Consider the following 24,919-nt stretch of genomic DNA (forward strand, 5'->3'; position numbering starts at 1 on the left):
GTCCCCTGCATCGGCAGGCGGACTCCCAACCACTGTGCCACCAGGGAAGACCTGCCTAAATTATTAATAAATAATAATCACAATACAGCCCATACAATTTAAAAACAAAATGAATTAATTCTGGATCTAGAACGTTAGATGAAAGCAGAAATATGAATAAAGACATCACTATAAAAAAGAAAGACATATTTTAGCTTTAATATCATTTAATAAAAACTGAGGTATCTAAATAACACTCATATATAAATGGTCACCTCACTGATCCATCCATATATCTTCAGGGAAAGTTTAAATTATTGTTAAAAATGTTTTCAGACTTATGTAGGAGACAAATGATTGATCAAGCCTCAAAATTCAACATCATCTTGGCTGAGTTGCTTATAGTACTGAAGATTGGGAGTCAAGTCTCATGGACTATTACAACAGAATAATATCAATAATACTTTCATGAGATATCAGGATTTGAGCAATCAATCAGTTAGGAAAAATCAGTACCTGATACTTTTGTATATAACTATAATATAAACAGGCATATTGTATGAAATTTTTATGCATAATAAATGAATCTTTTCCGAAAAGGTTTAATATTGAAATGTTCAATATTAAGTAATCTTTACTAGAAATCATACTAATAGAGCCATTCTTTCATTAAAGTCACTGCCAGTTTACCAAATAGGATCTTATCATTAGCGCATAAAAAGAATCTTGTCTCTATATTCTCTAGAGTGATACACATTTAAATTTTTTATACATTCTTTCTATCAGTAAATATTTGAGTAGTAAATTATAATAACGGAATTCTAAATAAGAATGCCTAGTTTAGCCTGGAGTGTGTCAGCCTGACCTTCTTAGGGAAGATGAGACAAGAGCCAATTCTAACATTATGAGTAGGAGTTAACTAGGTAAAATCCCCTCCAGGGTGTGGACAGTATGGTGGGACCATTCTAGATAGTGTTTAAAAAATGACAGAATTACAAGGAAGCAAATATTTCAGAATAATTTGATTATAGAAAAGATTGTATAATTTGATAGTTAGAAAAGATATGACAAGAAATGTGTTTATAAAGCAGACAGAGGCTGAGTAAAGAAGGGCCCACTAAGCCATATTATACATCTTGAGCTTCTCTTTAGTGACACAGGTAGCCATTAAAAGCTTTTAGACAATGAAAGAACTAGGTTTTGTTTTAATTTTAAGAAGATATTCCCTGCCTACAGGAATGGGTAGGAATTAGATGAGTAGGCAAAAGTAAAGAGTCAGTTGCAGTCTCTATGCAAGAATTTTAAAACTCGCTATCATGATACAGCTCAAAAGATAGGGGTACCAGAGAGCAGATCCATTTCATACTACATGAAATATTTTTCTGATCTCCTGAGAGATTGTTCTTATTTAATCTTATCATCCTATTGTTATTAAAGACAGATTTTGTATAACCATCAGAAATAAAGGATCTATACTGAGCTCTTGCTGTCCCACCCAGATTTGGTTCTAGCCACATAATGCAAGGATTAAAAAAAAAATAATAAAATATATATATATATATATATATATATATATATATACAGAGAGAGAGAGAGAGAGAGAGAGAGAGAGAGAGAGAGAGAGAACAGAGACAGAGACAGACAGAAATAGAGAGAGAGAGAGAGAGAGAAGGGAAAAATGACCTAAAGTTTAGATGGACTGTCCCATTAACTATACATCATTTACTCTGGGAATAGTGAAGGATTACTCTGTTTAGAAATATAAAGTAAACTATCCTGTTTATCCAAGCAGGAGTCTGGAGTCAATAAGTCAAAATATGTTGGTAAGGATCAGTGCCCAAGAATCTAAAAATTTTGAGCTGTCTCTAAGAAGTTTTCATCAGATGTTTTAATTTAAGCTTTTCATTAAATGGACCATGTGAGAAAGACTGATTAATTCTCAACAGAAGAGAAATTTGCACTCAAGATATTTTAGAATTACAGATTTGAGAAAAGCAAGACTCCCAGTTGTCAATCTGGATTGTTGCTTTGGCAATCACTCTCATCAAAGCCATGGTGGACAATTATTTCTCCAGATCTAGCCTCATCTAAACCCAGGGTCCCCCAAGTGAAATATTATATTTATGGGTTTTTTTCAGATGATATGCATTTTATAAAATACTTAAGTTGTCTTAGACCCAGGCTAAATAAAACCCATATTTTTCATGCCACTTGACCAACAAAAGGAAGACTGATTTAAGTCTTTGTTAAGCTGAAAAATGAAAGTGTTCCAACATGAAATGTACACACCTGTTTTAATTTATTCTCTAATCATCATAAGAATGGAAAGGAAAAAGTGTGTCTCATGGCAATCAAGGTAGGTGGAATTTCAAAAGACCCCAGAAAAAAATATCCCCCAAAAAATGTGAGAGATTTCTCTTAATGTCCTTCTTCATGATCCCCTTCTTTAAAAAATGTTTTATTAAATTATTTATTTTTGGCTGCATTGGGTCTTCTTTGATGCGTGCGGGCTTTCTCTAGTTGTGGCGAGTGGGGGCTACTCTTCATTGCGGTGCACGGGCTTCTTACTATGGTGGCTTCTCTTGTTGTGGAGCACGGGCTCTAGGTGCGCAGGCTTCAGTAGTTGTGGCTTGTGGGCTGCAGAGCGCAGGCTCAGTAGCTGTGGCGCACAGGCTTAGTTGCTCTGTGGCATGTGGGATCTTCCCAGACCAGGGCTCAAACCCATGTCCCCTGCATTGACAGGCGGATTCTTAACCACTGCGCCACCACTGACTTCCCCCCTTCTTTAATCAGTTAAATTATTTATGCAAACAAGATTAGAGATATCAAAGTTTAGTTGAGTTGAAGAGACAATGTTCATTTTCCTAGCAAATTAACTTAAGTAAGGTGGTAAACAAAGAAGATAACTATCACATTGTCTATAAAAAGTAGCTTTAAGGGAAGAAATTTGAGTGACATCTTGAGAAACTATCCCATAAGCTTCTTTGCAAGATTATCAAGTTCAGTATGTAAGTAAACTTAATAATATAAGCAAATTTGGTTGAGAAATTGACCATTTAGATTGGCATAGTAATCACTAGAAAAATATCTTATGGAAGAGTGTACTTTCATTTTCCATCTAAATGGGGCTCTCTTTGATATACAGTATCATTCTCATGTGATGGATAAATTATAGTTGCTTTAATGCCACTTTAAAACAGGACAGGTAGATAAAAGTAGATATGTAAATGTTAAAAGTCACCACCCATCCAAAAGTAACTGCCCATTGTTGGGAGGGTTGTGATTAGGCCCATGTATCTCCTATTTGATCCCTTGCTTCATGTCTTTCCCAAATTATGACCATCATTCTTCTACCATTTGTGGAATAGAGTCAAAACCACTTCAGCCTTTTATGATTGTGCATATACCTCAGTTATCAGTATCGTATTTTCCTCTGCTCCCCTTCACATACTAATAGTTAAACTAAACCAAATGTGTTGAATGTTTTCTGTCCAGATGTCATACTTTCAGTCTCCAGGCTTTTATTCTTAGCTTTCCCTCCTCCTAGAAGTCCCACATATGAAGATTCTGTTCCTCCAGCTCAGCTCAACCACTACTGCTTCACAGGTTATGATCTGTCCTAGAGATTTGCTTTGTTTAACCCTCTTTGTATATGCAAACATGGTACATTTAAAATTTTTTTAATCACATGCCAATAATTACAGATCAAGAGATTTCATATAAAAACTCCTAGTTTCAAATTACAGGTTTGGCAACACTAGACCATCTTTCCTGTAGGATAACAAGTGGCAAGCCTGAATCATAGCTCTGCCCATTCGATGGGACTTCAGCTCTTCAACACAACTCCCATGTCTACCTACTGACCTCAGCACTGAAGCAGAATGACAGCTGGTGTATATATTTCTGCTTACATTGCAGCATTCTTACCAAAAACAGTAAAGTGCAAAAACGGTAAAGTGGAGTATTTCTTATAGGCCCAACTCATATATTTCTTGACTAACTCCTGTAGAAACATGAGGGGGTGATCCTTGACCTTCATCATAAAATTTTTCTTGCTCCTCTGTGTCAGGCTAATTCTATCTTCCTGCTGTATTTCCATAGCATGATGGAAAATGTATTATTGGTCCTCTTTTGAAGTATCTTGTAATTATTTCTATGCCTATCTTAACTATGAAATTTAGGAAGTTTTTGTCAGTAGTGTGTTCAATAACTGATTGAGGGTGGACCCTACAAACGTCACAGGCTTATACCAGTGCTTTACACATACATAGTCATTTATCATTAAATGCATACCTGTTTGGCCAGTGAATGAATAAATGTGTGTTATCAGCAAGAATAGATTAGGCTGATTTTATGGATCACACATTGCATAAAAGACATAACTGTGTGCCCATTTAATTAGAATCAGAAAATTCTGAAGAATTACTTATAATGGTCAATTGCTCTAAAAATCAAAATACTTGTAAAATTTGAGTTCTTTTTCAAACTCCATTTCTACTCTTTGACACACTTAGGGCATGCAGACTGCTCCATTAAGTTATTAAATATTAAATGAACTAAATTAAGCTTGAAATATTACCTTGAGCTATTTTTCCCATCTTGAGTATCTGAAATAAATCAAACAAACTATATTTTGTGTGAGATCCTTGCCAGCTGGAGAAAGATTCCAGAAGAGAACAGTATTACTTGATTTGTTTTATTTTTCTTCTTTGGTTTTGTACTTACTTCTGACCATAAATAGAGGAGACAATTGCTGTTTTTTCCTGGTAAAAGAAATAGCTGAAATTTACTCTTGAAAGCACACTCTATTAGATAGTAAGACATTTCTACCTGTAAATTACACAACACTTTAGTGTCTCAAGTTTTTTTTTTTTTTGCTTTTCCTCTCTCTTAAATACTTTACTCTTTCTCCCCATGTAGCTGTTAGATCTTAGCTCTGTCTCAAACCTTCTTAACTGATACCTCCCTCCTTAAATTTCACTAGCAAAATGCTCCTAATGCTCCCCACTTTCTATTTCTCATCTCTGGATTTGCCAGTCTCATCAATATTTATTTTTAAAAAGCCAGGCTAAAAGGATGAATCTAGTTTCTGCAATAGTGCTTTGTACAAATGTGAATAATACTAGGTGCTGCTGATGACCTACTGTGCTTCAGGCACTTGGCACGTAGTATTTACAATATTCTCAGCTACCCTAATAGGGAGCTTTTCCCATGGCTCAGTTGCGGACACTGAGTCCAAGAGAAGTTAAGCACTTGCTCAAGCTGACTTAGCCAGCCAGTAAAGGTTAGACTTGGAGTCTGGCGCTGATAACATACCTCTCTTTCCACTATATTTTCTCCTTTTATATTTGTAAACTGATTGTGTAATGGCAAAGAGGTCTCAACATTTGGAAAGTCAAAGAAAAAATATATAGCCCTCTTTTTTGGTTATTTTTTTTTCCATGGGAGCCTGAAATCTTTGTCTTTATGGTTGATATAATTGTCTCTTCAGTTTAGAGAATATTGAAAACCACAATTTTTACTTTGCCCCTAGATGTCAAGTATAAGGAAAAGAATTATTGCTGAATAAGATTCTATTCAGTGCCAGCATTCAGTAGTGGCCCAACTCAGGACCTCTAACCCACTCCTCTCAACCACTCTCTTTAAGAGATACCCCAAGACACTGGTGGGTCTTCTTCTGATGGGTCTCTTAGGTAGTTCTATTGGCAATAGCTCCCACCAATGATGGCCCCATTGTCATTCCTGTTAGCAGCTCTTCAGGGCCTTTAGATGTAATTGCAGGTACCCTCCCTCTAATTAAGAGCTTACAAATTCCTATATGACTGGGAAGCTAATCTACATGACAATAGGGAGAATTTCAACACGAAGTCCACTGAACCTTCTAATGGTAGCTGAGTTGCAGAGTACTCTCAAGAAATGTCATTGTTTCACAGGTATACTGACCCCTCACTTAATATCAGTTTCCAGGATTTAAGAGGGGGAGAGAGAAAGACAGAGAGCGTGAGGGAGACAGAGAGAGAATAGATTAAGAAAAACCCCACTGTGTCTGTCTTTAAAGAATCATATGGGACATAGAGACATATATATCGAAAACTGCTTTAGACTGTATTAATGCTCGACAAGGGTAAAAACAAATCCATGAAAATGTCTTAGAAAATCAATCTAGTCTAATACCACAAAAAACAGAGTTATACGTGCTCCAATTCATTTTACCTTACTATTGGGTCAAAACCACATATTGCAAATTGACTCAAGAGGAAGTCAGATAGTGTGGAGGAAAATTTCCACTCAAGTTCGGAAGCTATCATTTTCCTCCAGGCATCTGTTCACAGAACTAGGGGACATAGCTAGTATTCCAGACTCTGGTTGCCAGTGTTCCCCATGGGCTACCTGGCCTGCTGTGTAAGTTCCACAGCTAAAACACTTCTGGAATTTAAACGAAGGGCACCTTGAGTTATATTAATTTAAAAAAACATACAGGTTCCATTTCCTGTGACATAAATAGAGCCCAGAAAGGCTTCCAAAGAATGCACTAGGTTGGCCATCTTCAGCAACTGAGTAGAGTTCTACCACCCCATTCAGAACTCCAAGGTTTCCATCCAAAGATAAGCTCCTTAGTTTTCCTGTGTCCATCATCTTCTTCCCAAATTTCCACCCCCTGTCACTTTACTTTTCCAACAGGACACTTCCTTCATATTTTCTTTTGGGTAACTATAGCTATAAGCTACTATGCTTTCTGAAAATATGGAAGTATGGCTTGATATAAGTGGGTAATAAAATCCTAATACTGTATTAGTCTAATTTGCACAGGTTGACAAATAGATGAATATTTCAGAATGGATTCCACTTTCACTTTTTAGCTTACCCTTGAATCCAAACCAGAGTTTTTAAGTCACCGAGTGAAAGCATTCATTCTGATTTCATTCTGATTTCAAGTTAAAGGTACTCATTTTTAATTTAATTAATTCCCTGATATCTATGCACAGCCTTTGTCATGAAAGACTCTTTCTTGATTCAAAACTCTCCCTTATTGGATATCTTATCTTTTTCAAAACTAAGCTCTCTGGAAATCGAGAAGTATAGTCATGGCTCCCCAAATCCCTACCAATAGCCCACATGAGAGGCAAGAACAATGTTCACTTTATCAGGGCTTGTTGTCTCCGCTGTGTACCTATTTTGGCATAAATACCATCAATCAATAGCTCTAGGACAATGGGGGAGCTTTCTTACTCAAATTATCATGTAGGTTAAGGGTTATTTGTGATACCATCCTTCTCTGTACACTTGCATTTTAAAATAGCATTTTGATAGAAGATACATTTGAAATTATTAGACCTTAACCTTGGAGTAATTCCTCATATGTCTAGAGTAGAATCTTGTCTTCCCTCCCAATTTTTCCTGTTTCTGTTCCTGTTTGCTGTTGAACTTAATATGAACATTTAGAATTATCAAGTCACTAGCTTCCTGGATGGAATACTGTGTGTACTTTTTTTCTCCTGCAGTACATATGCTGATTACTTATGTTTTTTTTGGTATCATATATTATCTATAAGAGCCTCAGGACTAAAATAACTTCAAGTAGCATTCAGGTTCTGCCTTACAGAAAATTTTAAGTTTTGGTTCTAGTTGCCAAGCTACTTGATTTCTAAACTATTCCCTGCAGTTCCACTTGGAAGATTGTTTTCTCCCTTTTAACTTGTGAAAGTTCATTCTCATTTTGTATTGCTTTATGTTTTAATAGTGAGGAACAGTTACTCCCATCAAACTATTGGTATAAATAAGTGAAGGCTTAACATAGTACTTCAAAAAATAGTAGACAGCTGTATTAAATAATTTGGGGAAGGAAATTGTAATAAAAATTACATATTGACTTTAAGTACAGAGTAAACACAGTATAAGAAATCATGCATAGGGCTTCCCTGGTGGCGCAGTGGTTGAGAGTCCGCCTGCCAATGCAGGGAACACGGGTTCGTGCCCTGGTCCGGGAAGATCCCACATGCTGCGGAGCAACTAAGCCTGTGTGCCATGGCTGCTGAGCCTACGCGTCTGGAAGCCTGTGCTCAGCAATGGGAGAGGCCACAACAGTGAGAGGCCCACATACAGAAAAAAAAAAAGAAAAAAAGAAATAATGCATAGTTGCTGCTTATAACCAGAGTTGGATGAAAAGAAAAAAAAAAAGTGAGAAGGATATTTGAACACCACAATAAATTTTAGGATGAAGGGGAAAGACGTTCACAATAAAAATTCACTCTGAAATGATATACTATGTTTACAGAGATGGTAGAGGCCCCTCTTACAGAGACCTTTATTGGGTATTACTTTTTTTTTTTTTTTTTTTTTTTTTTTTTTTAGCACCTGTGGATTATTTTGAATCATAGCACTTGAATGAATTTTACAAATTTTAGTGCTTCAAGACTATGGCAAGAAACCCTACCACTTTCATCTGCTTCTTCTTCATTTTCACCCTCCCCAGTACAATTCAACACCTCCTTAACTGTGAGCTTCCTTGGGAAATTCCAGGATCAAAGCTAACTAGCCAACGTGTTGTTATTAATCCACCATTTGTCCATATCATCTATGTAGAGTTGAACAACACACACATACACACACACTCCTATCAGTTTTTAAAATTTTTGTTCACTGTCCTCAAATTTTCCCATCAGTTTTTCTATTTAAGGTAATATTGTTCAAATTTATAGCAATGTACTTCTTCAATTGTTTCCTGTGACTTTATATCAAAACAGGAGTGATATTTAGAATACATAAAGATCTCTTTAGTACGGTGTAGAAACTGTAGTTCCCATAAACAGCCACGAGAGAAGTCACACTCCTATTACTAGTATCCAATTACTAGCCTTGAAGGGACTTGTAGGCCCCTATAATTTACCCACCATGATGCTAATGCCACTGCCAAGGGCATCCACTGAAGTCTGGACATGCACCCAGCTGGTATGTATGAATGACCACAGGCTGTGTGACCGGCATCCCTTGCAGGTACCTCCTAAGTAATCTGAGTGCTTACTCAAGAGGCTCAAAGACAAAGGCTACTTACCTATACTTACCTATCTTAAGTATTTTATTATTTTAGCAATTATTTGAACTTACAAATGCATACAAACTGACTTTCAGTTCTGTGTATAGCTACAAATATCTTAGATAATTATCCCTTTTCCCACCAAATTTGCTACTTATTTATGGTCTTCATAGTTTATAGGAATTTTTTTTTTTGGTGAAGAAAGAACAAACTAATAATATCTGTCCAAAGCCAATCTGTTATAGAATAAATCAATAAAGTTATCAGGACTTTAATGCTACAAGGGATAAAATTTAACTGTACTATTCCATATTCCATTTTAATTAATAAACAAATAATAAACTAAATTTGAGAGACAGTGATCTAGCTCTTTACCTGGAAATCTCAGCACAGACCCTGTGTATTATTCCACTGGTTAGAAAAATTTTTAGTATTGTGCTAGTAAAGATGGCAAAGACAAAAAGTCATGATATTCCTTGTTTTATTGAAAGGGATTTTAAATATATTTTAAACTACTTTTGACTGTCCAAGAAGCTTCATTTTAAAAGATGCGAAGCCTGAATAAATGGTTTATGCAATAAAATTGAAACAGAAATAAAGGATATCAAATAATATTTTAACATTTAGCTTCAGTTTACAGAATATTTATGGACAATTGCATAAATAGACTTTGCATAAAAAGACTTTGTTCTTTTACTTATTTATTCAACAATTGAATTATTTGAGTTCATGTTATATAAAAATAGAAGACAGTTTAAGATTGGAAAATTGCTACAAGAGATTTATGCAGCCAGGGCTGTAAGATGAGAGAAGTGAGAGGGTTTGGCAAAGGTATCTTCCTATGGAAGTTACTTGTGATCAAAATTTGAGCTACCCAGGAAAATGAGGAGGGAAAGAATACTCCAGAGGCAGAGAAGGGTTTATGCAAATAAATGAAAGTAGGTGTAGGGCACCCGGGACAGGAAAGCTGGAAAGAACCAGATCATAAAGGTCTTTAAAAGACATACCAAGGAAAATGAGTTACATTCTGAAGTTAATGGGGAGATCTTTGAAGGGACATAGGAAGTCTTATAACCAAATGTATGATTTAGAAAGCTCATTGGAAGAAGGCAGGCTGGAAGTAGTCCGAATGGTTAGAAGCCTACTGCCATAGTTTGGGGACTGACTGTAAAGCCAGGTGACACGGTGGCTGAACACAGCTGTTGTGCTTGTATCAATGAGAGTCTGAGCAATTGTAGGTAATTTTAATAAAAATCTGTTGAAAAATATTTGATTTCATTTTTAAAATTACATAAAGTATGCACTCAAGGGTGAGGTCTGTTTTCACACATTCATATTGTTTTACCTACTCTTATTCGTAAAATAATGAAAATGTTAACTGCATGGCTATACAGAGGTTTTGGAGAACAATTAGTTTTTCCTTTATTTTTAAGATGCTGCCATCTAGCGAAACTTTTGTAAAATCCATTTGTGATGATCTCATGCAAGTTTGTATCTTATGGTCATTTCCTAAAAACAGTCACATTTTAATAATTTATGTTCTCTGCCACCCATGGGGAAAGAATTGTACATGCATTAAAACATATTGTAGGAGCCACACGTGATTATTTTACGTCATGACACAGATGTGACCACAGGGCTTTTAATAACAGGATACGGTAGGTGAAGTTTCATCGTTTCTTCATTGTGCCATTCTTTATAAATAATTGATAATAAAATAAAAGTGCTGCCTTTTTACTCCTTGAGTTTTCTAAGAAAAGTTGTGTTGTAAAAACTTGTCTAAGAGAAGTTGTAAAAATTTCGTCATAAAAAAACACTTTAATTGGATATGTTGGTGAGAAAAAAGAGAATTTTAAATTCAGAACTTTTTTCTCCCAAATTTAATTTCAATATTAAAAGTGTATCTTAAAAATACAAACTAACTGCATATATGTATGTGTCTCTCTCTATATATCTACTAAACCTAGTCTGAAAACCTACGTTTTGATGACCTCTAAATCTTGATGGAGATTAACTGTATTTCTTTCCTATTGCTCCAAAAAATTCGTGTTAGCATGAAGCATTTGTCATATTTTTATGACATGTATTGCTCATTTTTTGTGTTTTAGAAACAAAATACCTGTAAGAACTTTTTCTTTTATGATGTTCTAGTTCTGGCCACATTACAGTGAGTAAGGTTTCTAATTAACTGACTCTCCAATATATTGAGTTTTCTCTATGGAAACCAATGCTATAGGGCAGGGGTCAGCAAATCTTTTCTGTAATGGGCAAAATAGCAAATGTTTCAGACTTTTTTGTTCATATGGTCTCTGTTGCAGTGATTCATTTGTGCTTGCAAACGTAGCCATAGACAATATCTAAACAAATGAGATTGTTGTGCTCAAATACAACTTTATTCATTAAGAACAGGTCATGGTTTGCATCCCTCTGTTCTGGGGAAAGTACCTGTAATAGCAGTTTGGGGTTATTTATTCTTAAGAGGTGTTAGAACAATCTAAAATTGGTCCCTCTGCAATTATTTACTTCAAAAACTTCAATCCATAGATGTGACCTGCAGGAAGTCTACAAGTTTTAAGAATGTAATTATTATCTTTGCTCTTAGTAAGCTAACAACAGAAGAACTCAGAGGTAAGACATGTTTGCAAAGTGAACTATCACCCCCATTTAACGATCAGCTTTTTAAAAAAATTCATGTCATTAACTGAGACAGAATAGAGTCAGATAGTAAGAGACTGTTAGGGTCTCAAGTCAATGTACAGGAAGAACACAGTATAGAGTCAAAAACAGCATCATTTTTATGGGTCACCTTTGTGTCAACTGATCTAGACAGGACTTGGTTGCATGGATCCTGCTAATCTCAGCCGAGGTCACTCATGCATCTCTGGCCAACTAAGAGAATGTGGGAGAGTAGAATCCAGGCTGAGTCCAGGGGAGGATGACTCTGATCCACAATTTTTTCATCTTCCATCTGGGCCAGTAGGTTGGCCGAAGCAAGTCCTTCTCATATAGGTGGCAGCGGGCAAGAGAGAGCAAGCCTTATCACTCAAGTTATTAGGAGACTCTCTTTGAATTATATGTGCTGATGTCCCTTTGCTCAAAACAAGTCACCTGACTGATCCCAGTGGCAGAGAATTGCACCCTGTTCGCAGTGAAGGAACTGAAAAGTTATGTGGCAAGGGACATGGATCCAGGAAGGGACATAGAATGGGAACCACTAAGGCAATTTACTACAGCATGAATATACTTGATCAAATTAAATGACATGATGTGGGATTAAGTAATAAACTGAAAATTTTATTAACTCCTTCAGGTTAACAGGATATACTAAAGCAGCAGTTCTCAAACTTTTTAGTAATGCAAACCTTTTATATTCTTAAAAATCATTGATCCCCTCAAAGAGGTCTTAATATTGTTTATATCTATCTATCTATATTTACTGTATTTCTAATTAAAACAGAATTTTAAAATACATTTACTTATTTATTTTAGGACAAAAGTGGCACACCCATTACATATTGGCATAAATAATATATTGTTAGGGAAGCAAAACTGTAGTTTCTAAAAGAAACAATAAAAGGAATGTTTTATATTTGGCAGATATTTTATATAGGTAGAGAGATCTTTACTGTTTGGCTTCATAGAAGGCAACTGGTTTTATATATCTTCTGCATTCAATCTCTTGATTTTTTTTTTTCCTTTGTGAAGCATAGGAATAAAATTGGACCTTGTACAGATATATATTTAGAAAAAGCAAAAGTAGTTAAATACCTTTTTCAGTTAATTGTGAATAATCTTTGATACTACACAAGAATTTGACAAGTGAGAACTTCTTGGGAGTTATGGAATGAAATGTGAAACCAAATCATTGATCTTTCTATGCTTTGTTACATTAAAGTCCATTGGCTGATTTTTCATTTTGAATAGATCTTTTATCGATGCATGATATATAACAATAAGCATTGGTCATTTGGAAAATATTTGTTCATTGTTATGCATATTTTACAAATATTGATATTTATATATTTCAGTATATGTTCTTTTAAAAATTATATATTACTTCTAAACTCATCAGAAATATCTTTAAATACTGGGAAGTGGTCATATTCATAAAAATGGATACAAGTTTTCCAAAATTCTACTTTATCTTGGTAACTACTTTTTTTCGTTGGCAACAAATCCTGTGAGTTATTTTCCTTAAATTGACAGACTCATTTAATTTTCCAAAATATGTCTGTCAAATACCTAAGTATGACTTACTACTGTTTGTATATAAGTTGCTCTTTCATGCGAAAACGGTTTTCCAGTAAGCTAAAGTGGCTAATTCAGCTTGCAACTCAAATAATTGCATAAGTGCATTACTTTGAGACAACCGTCCTACTTCAGGATATGGTCAAATGTCTTATGCATAATTCCCACATTAAATCTTAAAAATAGGCAAATTAAGATATTGAGATTTAATATAAATGTATTAGTTTTATACTTTTATCAAGGAGATATATAAGTGAAATTAACTTTTTCATGCTGTAACTGAGTGGCTTTGACACACAATGACAGTACAAGCTTCCACTACCTTGATTTGTGTTGAGGTGCTGGCAGTTTCACCCATCATTGCTTTTGCATTATCAGTGCAAATGTCAACATAGTGAAGAAGTCAAAGAATGTCTTCTTCATGGTATGAAAATTGTTTTGACCTGAAAGGGTCTTGGGAATGCCCAGGATCTTGTGACTCACAATTTGTGAGTCACTGTACCAAAGGATGAACTATATTTATGGTACAGCAGTGTGTCAAAGATTTTTCTTAAGTATACTGTGTTTACTATTTCAAATCATTAAGCAAATTCAAAATTTATTATGTTCTTCCCCAGGGTTGTTTGGTTGGCTTTGATCTGGCACATGCAGTTGGAAATGTTGAACTCCATTTACATGAGTGGGGAGTTGATTTTGCCTGCTGGTGCTCCTACAAGGTATCAACAAACTAGTTAATATATTTTTATTCTTTTATTCCATATTGACATTAATCTAAATGTAAAACTGGATCAGTGGCCAATTTTAAGTATTTGAATTACTTACCTCCATTTCTTTCATTACTGTATTTTCTGACTTTAGTTAACTGTAGAGTCACGTGATAGAATAGTATAGGTTATTAAATTTGGTATTTCCATCCTCTATAGTATACTATTCCTTCAATTCCCTGGCTGCTCTGTAAAAGTCAGGAGGTTCTGGAAAAAAAGCTCCACACTTAGAACTTAATTCAAATTGATCTGAGTTTTTTGTTGATATGTTGTGAAATTTCTACATAAGTAAAGATAATTCTTATGGAATCAACTTTGTATTGACATTTGAAGACAAGTTAACTGACAGGGAGCATGGAAATAAAACCAATTTTATTTTAATTTAGGTGTTTTAAAAATATAATCTTTTATTATTATTTAAATATTTTGTGACAAAATAATTGAAATGAATGAGCTCTGAAATGAGATGTCACTGGAACTGTTATCTACTAGTTGGGGAAAAATTTGCCTAAAAAAGTAATAGATATTTATTCTCAATTAATAATGCTATCTTTCACTTTTTTTTCTTTAAACAAGGTAACTCCAAATTCTGTTTTATTATAAAAGTTCAAATAGTCACACATTCTGATCTTGTCAAAAGTTGGTTTCATAACAAAAAAGTCAAATTATTACATTGTTTACTTTTGTCATACATATTTAGGTAAACCCATACAGTTTAATTTATTCTCAATCCAGTATTTTTTTTTTTTTTTCAATCCAGTATTTAAACACAGGAGCAGGAGGTCTTGCTGGTGCCTTTGTCCATGAAAAGCATGCCTATACAATTAAACCTGCGTGAGTACTATATTTAGATTCTTCTTTGGTGATGAATAAATGAATTTGCATTAATAATATGCTAAATTTACATGAGCTCTTTAAGATGCTATCCAATAAGAATCTGGATTGATTATAATTATTTTACTACTCTATGAACAATGATATGCCTTATCGGAAATAAATGGTTTCCAAAGAGTTCACTTGGTTGAACAAGAAATTTAATCACAAAAGGGAAGCTTCAAGGCTAAAAATGAGTTCCTGTAATCATGCAGAGCAGATGGTTTAATGTGAAGAGACTATTAACTTTTTTCAAAAATTAGACTTTAGAAAATTTCAGGTTTCTCACACTGATGAATAAATCAAAGGCAACTAGAGCTGTGCCTAATAGAGCTTAAAAGTGGTATGTTATTATTAAAATTACATCTACCTTTAAAGCTGGAAACTTATAAGATGGTCTTGTAAGGAGTATCTTCTGTCCTAAAACATTTTATAATCCAAGAAAACTGAAGAATCTGAACACTGAACAACAGACTGACTACATAAAAAGAAATACTTTTCAATTTTTATACAGCATTCCATTTTTTTAAAGCAAGTATAAATGCAAATGTGATACACCAACAAATTTACACATTTTTATTTGACTGGGGAACTCTTAAGTGTTTCTACTTTTTTAATCCGGTATGAAGATAAAGAAATAATATTCTGAAAAAAAATCCTGTCAAAGTTGTATCAGAGTGTATGTGATGAGGAGACTGTCTAGACTCCTAATAGGTAATATAATAACATTTGATGGGTTTTCTGAATCTTCTCAGTCACTGGCTGAGTGGTATAATCGTTATAAGAATTGAAACTGAATTAGTAATAAAGCTCGGAACACCTCACATTTTTGAAATTCTGTGCATATAAATCTTACAAATTTAAGATGATTTTCTATAGCTCATTTAATTAAGTCTAAAATTTCCACAGGATTTTAAAGTTTTAAAATTAAATAGAGCAGTTTTTAGCCAAGTATTTTGTTAGGCAGACATCTTCCTTGAGTATATTGCCCTTGTCCCAAATTCTCTGAAAAGAATATAAAGCGTATATTATATTATAGAAATACCATGTTTTAAAAGGTCTCTTTTTCATTTTTAGCAAACCGCATTGATAACATTTTACCTAGCATAAGTGTTTTCCATATAGACAGTATATAAGGTATTGCTTGCTTTTGTGTGAAGACTCACTACCTTGAGCATTTCCAACTCTCCACTTATTTAAATTGCAATAGAGGGATCAGCAAAGGGAAGCGAGGGTGTAGTAAGTAATCTACACAAATTCTAGAGAATGCAAGTGTTAGCAGTTTAACTGATTTTACAGCATCTCTATTGCACTTCAAATTTCTTTCACCACTATTTGCCCTTCATGGATGAGGAACAGGAGAGGGTGGAGGGGTTGTAGTGTGTTCGCATGTGCCTCATCCTGTAGAATCCTAACATCCTCTAGACCCAGTAAGCAATTGTTAAGTCTATGCTCCCAGGAGAAAGACCATGCAGACAGACCAGATTTACATTCCAGCTTGATCACTCACTTGCTGGTCCATAACCTGAAGAATGTCCTTGACTTCATAGTGTTCTAGCCTCTATATAAAGATAATATCAGCATCTACCTCACAGGCAATTACTGTGAGATTAAAATGGGATGATGCATGTCAAACACTTAGCATAGCCACTGAAGCATGATAGGTGATCCATACGTGTAGGCTAAGTATTTTGTTGCCTCAACGTGAAGTTGCATGTTAACTTGCAGAATTTTGCCTAGTAGAGATCATTTCTCTCAAGCAGGAAACATAGCCTTAAAGATTATGGCTTGTGACCTGTGGGACATTAAACCGTTTTGTACCTATTGCCAAGCTCAGACTGACCCTCTAAGTCTCTATTCCTTGAATTCCCTCATACTGGCCTCACCATCTTAATTGGCTCCCTTGCTAATTAATGAGTTGATTGAGATCTTTATATGTGTTCATTTTATATTTGTATGAGAGCCATGCTTTTAACTTTTTTGAAAATTATACGTTGTTAACTATTGTTGCATTTTAACTATCTGGCTTTGGAGACTGACGACTCAATTCGGTCTGACTCATGTAGCCCTTCTTACAGGAAAGCCTGTTTGTTGTTGTTTCTTTGTTTGTTTTTTGTTAAAGCTTCTTTTTATGTGATATCAGAGGGACTAATTCCGATGGTACCAACTTCTACCCTATAGTGGAATGTGACTGTTGTTGATGTTGTAAACTTTGTCAAGTAAACTTTGTCGCTTAAAAAAGGGTGACATCTAGTGGCTAAACACATTATTTCAAATAAAGAGTACATATAACTTTTCCTGGTCCATTCATCCTCTATCAAGTATTTTTTAAGCATATATATTTAAATCATTTTTAATTTTCTATCATTTGACCCCATATTTAAAGTGCAATAACTGTGTAGTCAAAGCCTTCGATAAAGAGGTAGGACAGGACGAAGGTGGAAGTTAGTGAGGGCATTCTAGGTGCATGGTTAAACATAACGCATAAATGTCTATCAAAGCTGAGCAGAAGAGCGTTATGGGAGTGGTTGGCGGTTAGCCTACCTGCTGTAGTGAGTGGATCCCGGAACATGTAATCCTGAATTCTAAAAGTTTAATATTCATTATATAATTTCAAAGTATCTTTTATATGATGTTCCCATTAGCGACTGGTAAATTACATCTGTACCAAGAAATTTCACTACCTTCTTTTGTTTAAATAGGCATTTTGGCCATTGTTCAAAACTGATGATGACCTAAGACTTTTCCAAGAACCTTTGCCAATAAAAAGAATGAGTAGAGGCCAGAGTCAGTCCACTTCATTAATTATTATAACTCAAGCTATTATTCTCAACTAGAATTTGACCTTTTCCTAGTTTATCATCACTTTTTCTCATTCCAGTGTCATACTCTAAATCTTGTCTGTAGCTAAGAATTATACAAAATTAGAACTTGTTGTGAGTAAATGTCATCTTGTGTCTTTTTCCTTCAGGGCTGACTTCAATTTAGTCTACACAGTTAATTATTGCTCTGAAATATGAGGGGAAATATTTTAATTGTAAGAATTTGACAATCAGAAATGTATCACTTTTAAAAAAGTACTTTAAAATGTTGAATTTTTCTTTTTAACTTTATAAGTGTTGACCTTTCTGATAGACTTTAGATCAATAGTTAACCTTTTGGTTTTAGGGAATTCAAGCATATCTGAGGACCATAAAAAGATTCTTCTGTGAGAGCCCATAGACTGCAATTCAAGACACCACCACCCACCTCTTCTTTTTTTTCAGAGATACTCTAGCATGAAAACAGGAGTGGATTATACAAGCTATTAAGATTCCTTCTATGGCTTACTTTTTTACCCTGTCCAATGAAATAACACATACAAGAAAACTGCTGTTCCTCACTTTCCATGCTGGCATAAAAACCCTCCAAATGGTCTCACATAGTAAATCTCTTGAAATGCTAGTTTCCCCTACAATTTTTTTTTTTTTTTAAGTTTTCTGAGTGGCCAAAAATGGGGCCTACTGATAATTTTTTTTAATGCCGGAATTTCAAATCATGCCAACACATTTCCATAAACAGCTAGAGGTATTTGATTGAAGACTTTAAGTAGAGATAACATTTTTAAGGCTTTATTGAGACCTTGACTCATCTCCTTTATTATAATAAGTCATTTGCAGGTTAAAAAGAACCAATAGAAGAGGCTGGCTGACATCAGTGCATGGTTAAGGCATATTTTAGGACTCAGAAATGTAGGTTATTATTATTATTAGGGAACTTAAAAAAAGAAGAACAATATAAGAAAACAACATTGTTTCCTATAAAACAATATAGGGAAGTCTAAGAAAGGATAATAATAAGCATCAAGAAAATTTAGAAAAAAAGACTTAAAAAATTATAAGCATGTACCATGCTTGACCCAACTGTACAATTAATGTTATATGGAGAGATCATCTAATGCACATTTGTTCTGGGGAGTGCTGACTTGATATATTTGATTCTACATACTTCTCCAGGCAATACTGGAGAACACCATAGCCCAAAACTCATCTAAAATTTAAACCTTGCTTTGGTTTCTGTGATTCTTTCTGACTTACTACTTATCACATCCTTATCTACTACCTGCATAAGGTCTTGTTGTTAAATGCTGAGAGAACAAGGATGTGTAGGTGTGTAAATTCACAAGACTTCAAATGCTTTCAAATGGAACAGGCCAGTATCAATAGATTTCTCAGTGAGAGTTTTCACAGAATCCCTAGTTGATCTATGACCTAGACCTCCCAGGGCATCTGTTCTACCTATTTAGCATGTTTCTGGAGTTAGGTGTTCAGTATGAATTAACATGGATGACTTCTCAGCCACAAGTTCCTGCCCTATCAGACAGCCATATTAAATGTACTTGGCCATCCCTTTTGTCCTTAATGTGTACCTCCCACAGCCCTAATCTTCCAGTGTACCACTTTCTCTTGCTTCTGCTCCAATGTATGTGATTACTCTTCTATATTTTATAAGGTTTTCTCTTTCACTTTTTCACTGATCCTCTCAATGCCTCAACCCTTGGTCCTCTTGCCCAGGAGTTTCTCATCCACAGTCATTATGTCAACAACAGACATTTGTAGAAGACACCAATTTGCATTTCCAGCTTTGCCACTTGCTTACTTTCTAGCCTTTACTTTCATCTGATTGCAAATTGTAAGAGTTCCTGATTACCAAAGCATTATTCCAGTCCCCAAATATATATGATAATGTAGGAAAGCAAAAACTGTCATAGTAGGAAATTTTCACTAATGAACTACCCACTTATAAAATTAACCTTTTCTAAACACCCTTTCCCAATTAGTATTAGCATTTATCTCTGTTATTATAAAAAAGTTTGGACTCTTGCTGATTATAGAATGTTATAAGCATAACACAATAAAAACTTAATATATATGGACTCTAAGGGAAAAAAATGTCATGAAGAGATTAGTGGTAGGACGGGAATAAAACACAGACTTACTCAAGCATGGACTTGAGGATATGGGGAGGGGGAAGGGTGGGCTGTGACGAAGTGAGAGAGTGGCAGGGACATATATACACTATCAAATGTAAATTAGATAGCTAGTGGGAAGCTGCTGCATAGCACAGGGAGATAACCTCTGTGCTTTGTGACCACCTAGAGGGGTGGGATAGGGAGGGTGGGAGAGAGGGTGATGCAAGAGGGAAGAGATATGGGAACATATGTATATGTATAACTGATTCAGTTTGTTGTAAAGGAAAAACTAACACACTATTGTAAAACAATTATACTCCAATAAAGATGTTTAAAAAAAAAAAACTTAATGCAAATAAATTGTAAAGTAAAATTTTTCAAGAGATTCAGGATTTCATGATGCAAGTGATACTGAAGAACTGCTGAATCACAAAATCATGGACAATGAGAATATGTCAGAGTCAGAACCATTAACAGATGAAGTAGACAAAATTAGACACGGTACTTCAAAAGCAAATGACTAGAATATCAGGGATTAAAAGGAAATGATAATGCTCCAAAAATTTTGTGGAAATGATCATCTTTAGGCTCATGCTAAAAAAGTTAAATATAATACAAAAAAGATTGTAGTTTGCTATCACATTTGTTAAAATACACACAAAACCCCCACAATTTGTTATTCTTTTTAATAATTAGCATATTATAATTTTAATGTAAGTTTTGTCAAATTATAAATTAAATTTGTTTTACAACTTAAAATTTTATTTTTCAAGAGCATCTCAATCAAATCTTTTATTCTTTTTTTCCTCCATTATTTACTACAAAAAGTATGGTTTACTGTTTTAAAATAGATGTATTTTAAACGGCCTTTTCCCAGTAGTCCATTTGTAATCACATAATGACGACTTCCAATATATCCATACATCTCGCCAATCTTAGGAATTAAACATGACGGACCTTCCATTTTATCCTACTCCAAAATGAGTATCCTTTCTAAGGTGCTCACTGCTTTACGAAGTAAAGAGAATGTTCTTGAGTCAACTGAGGAGGCATGAGCAAATATAAACAACATATATATATATATATATATATATATATATATATATATATTTTTTTTTTTTTTTTTTTTTTTTTTTTTTTTTGTGGTACGCGGGCCTCTCACTGTTGTGGCCTCTCCCATTGCGGAGCACAGGCTCCGGACGCGCAGGCTCAGCGGCCATGGCTCACGGGCCCAGCCGCTCCGCGGCATGTGGGATCTTCCCGGACCGGGGCTCGAACCCGTGTCCCCTGCATCGGCAGGCGGATTCTCAACCACTGCGCCACCAGGGAAGCCCAACAACATATATTTTTGTACAAGAAACTTTAATAGATAGAAATAAATATAGGATATTGCATATGATTTTTAAATCATACAATCTATTTGTAGAGATGCCATTTCAATAGTTGAATAAACAATTTAAATGACAGGTAACACAGGGATAGAATATGTGCCACAAGGCAATTTCTTAATAATTGCTGGGTGAATTTTCATATATTGCCATAGGAACAGTGAAGGAATAGATAACTTTAACTGAGAGCTGCTTTGGAAAAGCTTGAAGAAGTTGGTGGTGAAACTTACAGATACAATTCCTCTGCAAAATGGAATGCTATGTTAACTAAGTGAGTAAATTTTCTCTCTGTTACTTTGAAAGCTGAAATTGTTGACTATGAGGGAGATTTCCCTTGATTAGTTTCATAAATTTAAGGAAGTATAAAGAAGAAAGAGTTACTTAAATGACATTTCTTTAAGGGATATGTCAAGTGATCTTTTTCTTTTTATACTCTTTACTAGAATTTTTACGGAATCTGAGTTATTGACTTAATATTTAAAAGTCTGCCGATTATCATAAAATTGCTCTTTGTCTCTATTCTACAATATTTTAGAAATTATAAACAGTGGTAAAATCAAGTATGCTTCATACTCTTAGTTCCAGAGCCATGCCACGAGTGGGTTATACCTATTGTAAATCCTAGTCCCCAAAGCCTCATTGTAATGGATCCAAAAGAAGACCATTTGATTGAAGAAAACTCATTTATGGATTCATAGCATATAACCTATACCTGTCTTCATTCAGAAACTATTTTAGATCAATAACTCTAAAACGATCCCTCATCTTCTTGGCTTGACACTTTTTTACTGTGCAAAATTACTTAGATAATTTTTGTGTGTGAATTTAAGCTGGGATCATAAAAATAACGTTTATGCACTGAGGCATGATCACAGTTAAATATTTCAGTAAATAATCTGATTTTCTCAATTTAAGAGATGAAGGAATCCTGGCTCTTAAAAGAAAACCAAAATAGTAATCATCAGTATAAAAAGATTCATTAAAGCCATTGTTGTTTGCAAATCACTATTCTCAGATAATGATGACATAAAGATTAATTTGAGAAAAGTGAAGTCCTTTGAAACCTCAAAATTTATTTTCTCTTTGAAAATTGCAGACTAGTGTCCCTGGAGATATATGAGGTCAGTGAACCTTTTAAACACAAAAAGTAAAACTTGTCAAAGAGCTTCAGCTCTTGTTTTAATTACTTCAAGTTTTGTCCCTAAAGTAACCTTCAGAATCTGCAAGCGTTTTTAATATAAACTATGAAGAGCTATTGCTAAACTTTTATTTGTTCTTGTTGAGAAAACACATGTATCCATCTGACTCTTTATGACTGTGAAAACAACCACGGTGCAATGATACTGTTGTGTGGGGCAGCTTGGGAAACTACTCATCACACACAGACCCACTGGGTCCTGGTGCTTCCAAGACTGAGCTGTGTCAACTTCACAGGCCACAGGAATACTTGGCATGCATTACTCAGAACAGAGGTCTGAATTCCTATGATCCATTTTCTCTTTGGTCACTTGTTTTTAACTCCACCCCAGAGGAGAGGGTTTGATTGAGTGGGAGTTATCCTTTTCTCTAGAATTAAGGTTTGTCTGCTTCATGGTAACGTCTTGTAGAGATAGCTTGCCTTCATTCTCTTATAAATCCTTGCTCCAATCAGATGTGGTCAGAGTCTCAGAAGATTTGGCACAGGCGTGGAAACCTAGGCAGAAAATGCCCATTTGATTCTTTTCTTTTTTTTAAGGGGGCCTGTGATCCTTGTGAGAATTCATCTTAGTATGTCCAATGTGATTGTTTGAAAAATTGACTAAATTAATTCTAAATGTTTAAGTACAAGGACATAGTCCTTTGATTTTCCTTTACTTTCATAATCCACAATGCCCAAGAAAATATTTTTAAAATTTTGTTGTTGGATATATGGCTCTTTCTTTACTCATAGCATAACAGACAAACCATCTTGTAGCATATGGAAGCATTTCTACTTTGCAAGGTATTCTGAAGTGGGTATGATTTTCAAAATACTGTCAAATTAAATATGCATTTCCATATGCTTCTACAAAGACCAAATATATCCATGAAAACCAGCTATATACAACTTCAGAAGTCCTTCATGAGTATTTTAATCAACATTGCAAATAGTTCTTTCTAAAGTCCTAAATTCAGACATCTTCTTGATGTATTTTGTGCTTTTAGCATCGATATTACTACAGATTATAAACCAATATTTTATAGTAATCATACATTTCAATAAATCATAAGCAGAAATTTTTTCTTTTTTTTTAAACATCTTTATTGGAGTATAACTGTTTTACAATAGTGTGTTAGTTTCTCCTTTACAACAAAGTGAATCAGTTATACATATACATATGTTCCCATATTTCTTACCTCTTGCGTCTCCCTCCCTCCCACCCTCCCTATACCACCCCTCTAGGTGGTCACAAAGCACAGAGGTGATCTCCCTGTGCTATGCGGCAGCTTCCCACTAGCTATTAATTTACATTTGGTAGTGTATATATGTCCCTGCCACTCTCTCACTTCGTCACATCTTACCCTTCCCCCTCTCCATATCCTAAAGTGCATGCTCTAGTAGGTCTGTGTTTTATTCCCATCCTATCACTAATCTCTTCATGACAAAATATTGATTTAGCTCTTGTAAGGACAGCATATTATTCTGAATCTTCAGGAAACAATTTTCATTAACCAAAACTTACAAAAACAGGAAGTACTTTCTTATAACTATGTTTATCATACTTTTAGCTCACTGAACATATTTTAACAAGCCTCCTTTCGAGTAAGATTTGAAGATTAATTGAATATGTAACAGAACCAAATAAAGCACTCTATCTTAACGATATTTACATTATGATTGGGCAAATGAGTGGAGGAAAAGGAATTGAACCTCCATACATCCACAACTCCTTTCCAAAGCAGTGTTAAATCAGCTGACTTAGAACAGAGCAGAGAAATTGTGAATAGATGAATGCTTTTAGAAAATAGGAACTGATAAAGATCTTCTTTACTAAGAGTGAGTTGGTAATATTTCACCTGTCTAATGTCATGGCCATATTGAGCCTTATAATAGTCATGCTTAGAGACTAGTTGCTGACATCAAGGGATGAATGCAGAATTCACGGGCTGAAACATACTGTTTTGTCAAGATTTTTATTTTCACTAGCACCTTTGAATCTGCTTCTATCACTTAGACGTAAGTTTACTTTTCCTTCAAATATGCTGTTCACCAACTGCCTGGATTTAGGTTTTCCTTGCTCCTTCTCTCATTTTTAGTTGAGCTTTTTTTTTTTCTTTTGTTATAGTTTATATCTGTTTTCTCTGATCCTTATTCCTATGCTGTAGCTAAACCTTTCCTATATGTGCCTGAACTACTGTTAGTTTTGAATTTCAATATCAACTTGAACTTTAGCAATTGTGTTCCTGTTTCCCAAGCCTTTCTTCTCACTCTGCCTGGTAGTTTAGCAATATTAATGCCTCATTGTGAGAGATGGCCTAAAAACTTACTGGGATACTTATGTACCCATGCAACCATGCCCATATCCTACCCAACTGATCTTACTTCCCTGAAGGCAGTGTTTTAGTATGCTCAAACTCACCCTTGTTTGCATTTGGTCATCCTATTGTATGGCTTGCTTAGAAAAGACTGTCAGTGGAGGCTTGAAGAAACACCTTGGCTTAT

The 24,919-nt window shown here is 34.8% G+C and overlaps 1 protein-coding gene across 4 annotated transcripts in view; it reads left to right on the top strand.

Moving 5' to 3' along the window:
• KYNU (kynureninase) overlaps positions 1-24,919 on the top strand; it is a 103,991-nt gene that overhangs the window by 53,551 nt on the left and 25,521 nt on the right. For 3 of the 4 annotated variants that reach the window (XM_067027504.1, XM_067027503.1, XM_067027506.1), the window contains 2 exons: positions 13,879-13,977; positions 14,786-14,859. In XM_067027504.1, the coding sequence (XP_066883605.1) occupies positions 13,879-13,977; positions 14,786-14,859 (173 nt within the window). Of the gene's footprint in view, positions 1-13,878; positions 13,978-14,785; positions 14,860-18,066; positions 18,120-24,919 lie in introns of those variants that run through there. The other variant, XM_067027505.1, reaches the window with a different exon arrangement.

Source organism: Kogia breviceps, chromosome 2, assembly GCF_026419965.1.
Source record: "Kogia breviceps isolate mKogBre1 chromosome 2, mKogBre1 haplotype 1, whole genome shotgun sequence".
Classification (NCBI taxonomy): domain Eukaryota; kingdom Metazoa; phylum Chordata; class Mammalia; order Artiodactyla; family Physeteridae; genus Kogia; species Kogia breviceps.